General features: G+C 57.8%; 1 protein-coding gene across 1 annotated transcript; it reads left to right on the top strand.

The window, feature by feature from the left end:
• Positions 1-203: 203 nt before the first annotated feature.
• SDRG_13862 (hypothetical protein) lies at positions 204-1,581 on the top strand. The gene is made up of 4 exons (XM_008619962.1): positions 204-748; positions 793-888; positions 944-1,102; positions 1,152-1,581. Exons 1-4 carry the CDS (start codon positions 267-269, stop codon positions 1,387-1,389), a joined length of 975 nt encoding a protein of 324 aa, XP_008618184.1. The 5' UTR covers positions 204-266; the 3' UTR covers positions 1,390-1,581.
• The last annotated feature ends 205 nt before the right edge of the window (positions 1,582-1,786 follow it).

The following is a 1,786-nucleotide window of genomic DNA, read 5'->3' as shown; positions in this document are numbered from 1 at the left end:
AAAAATAAGCATCACCCACCAATCCTATGGCTTTGTCGCCTATTTTTTACATCAGAGCGAGAATGACGAGCCCACAACCTGCCTGGTAATACGCTCAACGACGTGGTGGAATTTTATGTACTTGACATTGTCATATCTTCCATCTCGACTGTAGTTGGTATATACTGTATGCCTTTGTGCTCGGATCCCAGAAGCTCGGATATCGGGCCAATCAGAGGGCATTGATTCTATCCCGGCCAACGATTGGCTGTTGCTCGTGATTGCTCATGCTCGCCCACCCGTGGTCGACGCTGGTGCTCGGCGCGGCCTTGGGAGCTGCCGCCGCTGCCTACTGCGCGTCACCGAGCAACCCAGACGCCGAGCTGTTGGCGACGATCGCCGAACTCGAGACGAAGCTCGAGAAGGAGACCAAGCTGCGCGCTCAGGAGCGGCTCGGGCGCACCAACGCGGAGCGCGACGCGCGGCTGATTGCGCAGCAGCAGCTGGACCGCGACGGCTACAACTTTGAGCCGATCGGGTCGGTCGAGTCGTGCTTTGCGGACCGTCGCGGTACGCCCCGCCAAGGCGCGCTCGTACCCGCGTCCAAGGGCCGCATCCGCCTCGTCACGAGCGTCCCGCCGGCGTCGCTCGAGTGCCTCGACCAGTTCAGCCACGTCTGGGTCCTCTTTGTCTTCCACGAAAACACCAACGTGTCCAAAGTGGCGGCCAATAAGAAGACGACGTATCCGGCTAAGATTGCGCCGCCGCGGTACCATCATGCCCCTACGACCTAGCACATCACGTTGTGCGTAGGCTTGGCGGGAAGAAGGTCGGTCTCTTCTCGACGCGGACGCCGCACCGCCCCAATTCGATCGGGCTCACGGTCGTCAAGCTCGATGCTGTCTACGAGTACATTATTGTCATAACTGCATCTGTGTGGAAACTCATGTGTAGCCATAACTAGTCGGACGATCGAGATCAGCGGCCACGACTTTGTGCACGGCACGCCCATTCTGGACGTCAAGCCGTACGTGCCGTACGACCGCGTCGACGACCTCGAGTGCCCCGAGTGGGTCATGGAGCGCCACGACATTCTGCCGCGACCGGTCGAGTTTGCCGACGAGTACTACGCGCCGCTGGGGTCTTCGTTGATGTCATGCTCAACTGTCTAGAGCGTTGGCGCAGCTAGAAGCAGCCATCAACTCCAAGCGGCTCGAGTTTTACCACAGCGTCGACGAGCTCAAGGACGCGATCGCTCAGATCCTCGTCCTCGACATTCGCAGCGTGCACCAGAAGCGCGGTGAGGCGACCGAGGCGCTTTTTTCGTTCCGCCTCGACAAACTCCGCATCGAGTTTGCGACGCTCGAGGCCAGCATCCGCGTCGTCCAGTGCGCCTTTGACACCATATAGCTTGACGAGAAAAGAAGGTGTCACCACACGTTGAATGACATATTCCGATACAAGGAAGAGTTGACGTAGTGATGTTGAAGACAGCAAACTCTACGGCATATCCTCAGATATGAGACGTCCTTCTGTATGGGCTGGATAGATCTCTTGCGATACTTTAACTTGTGCAACGGCAATATAACGCATGTTCAGGAGATAAAACGTGTCGGTTTATCGCATTGGTGACTGGGCCTTTGCGGGCCCGCTCGCCGAGTTCCTCAACGGCCAACTCGACGCCGCCTCCAACGTGGACAAGTACGCGATCTGGTTCGACGCTTTTGACAGCGACTGGCCCGGCGACCTCGCCTAGCTCCCAAGCGTCCATCTCTACCTCGACGACCATTTTTTCGATCCAAGAGCA

This window comes from Saprolegnia diclina (assembly GCF_000281045.1).
Source record: "Saprolegnia diclina VS20 unplaced genomic scaffold supercont1.64, whole genome shotgun sequence".
Taxonomy (NCBI): Eukaryota; Oomycota; class Saprolegniomycetes; order Saprolegniales; family Saprolegniaceae; genus Saprolegnia; species Saprolegnia diclina.
The sequence above is the reverse complement of the archived record's forward strand: the minus strand, read 5'-3'. Positions and strand labels throughout refer to the sequence as shown.

Coding starts and splice junctions, on each gene's coding strand:
- SDRG_13862 (XM_008619962.1), top strand. CDS start 267: ATGCTCGCCCACCCGTGGTCGACGCTGGTGCTCGGCGCGGCCTTGGGA. Junction 889..943: donor AAGCTCGATGCTGTCTACGA/GTACATTATTGT, acceptor AGCCATAACTAG/TCGGACGATCGAGATCAGCG. Junction 1,103..1,151: donor CCGGTCGAGTTTGCCGACGA/GTACTACGCGCC, acceptor TCAACTGTCTAG/AGCGTTGGCGCAGCTAGAAG.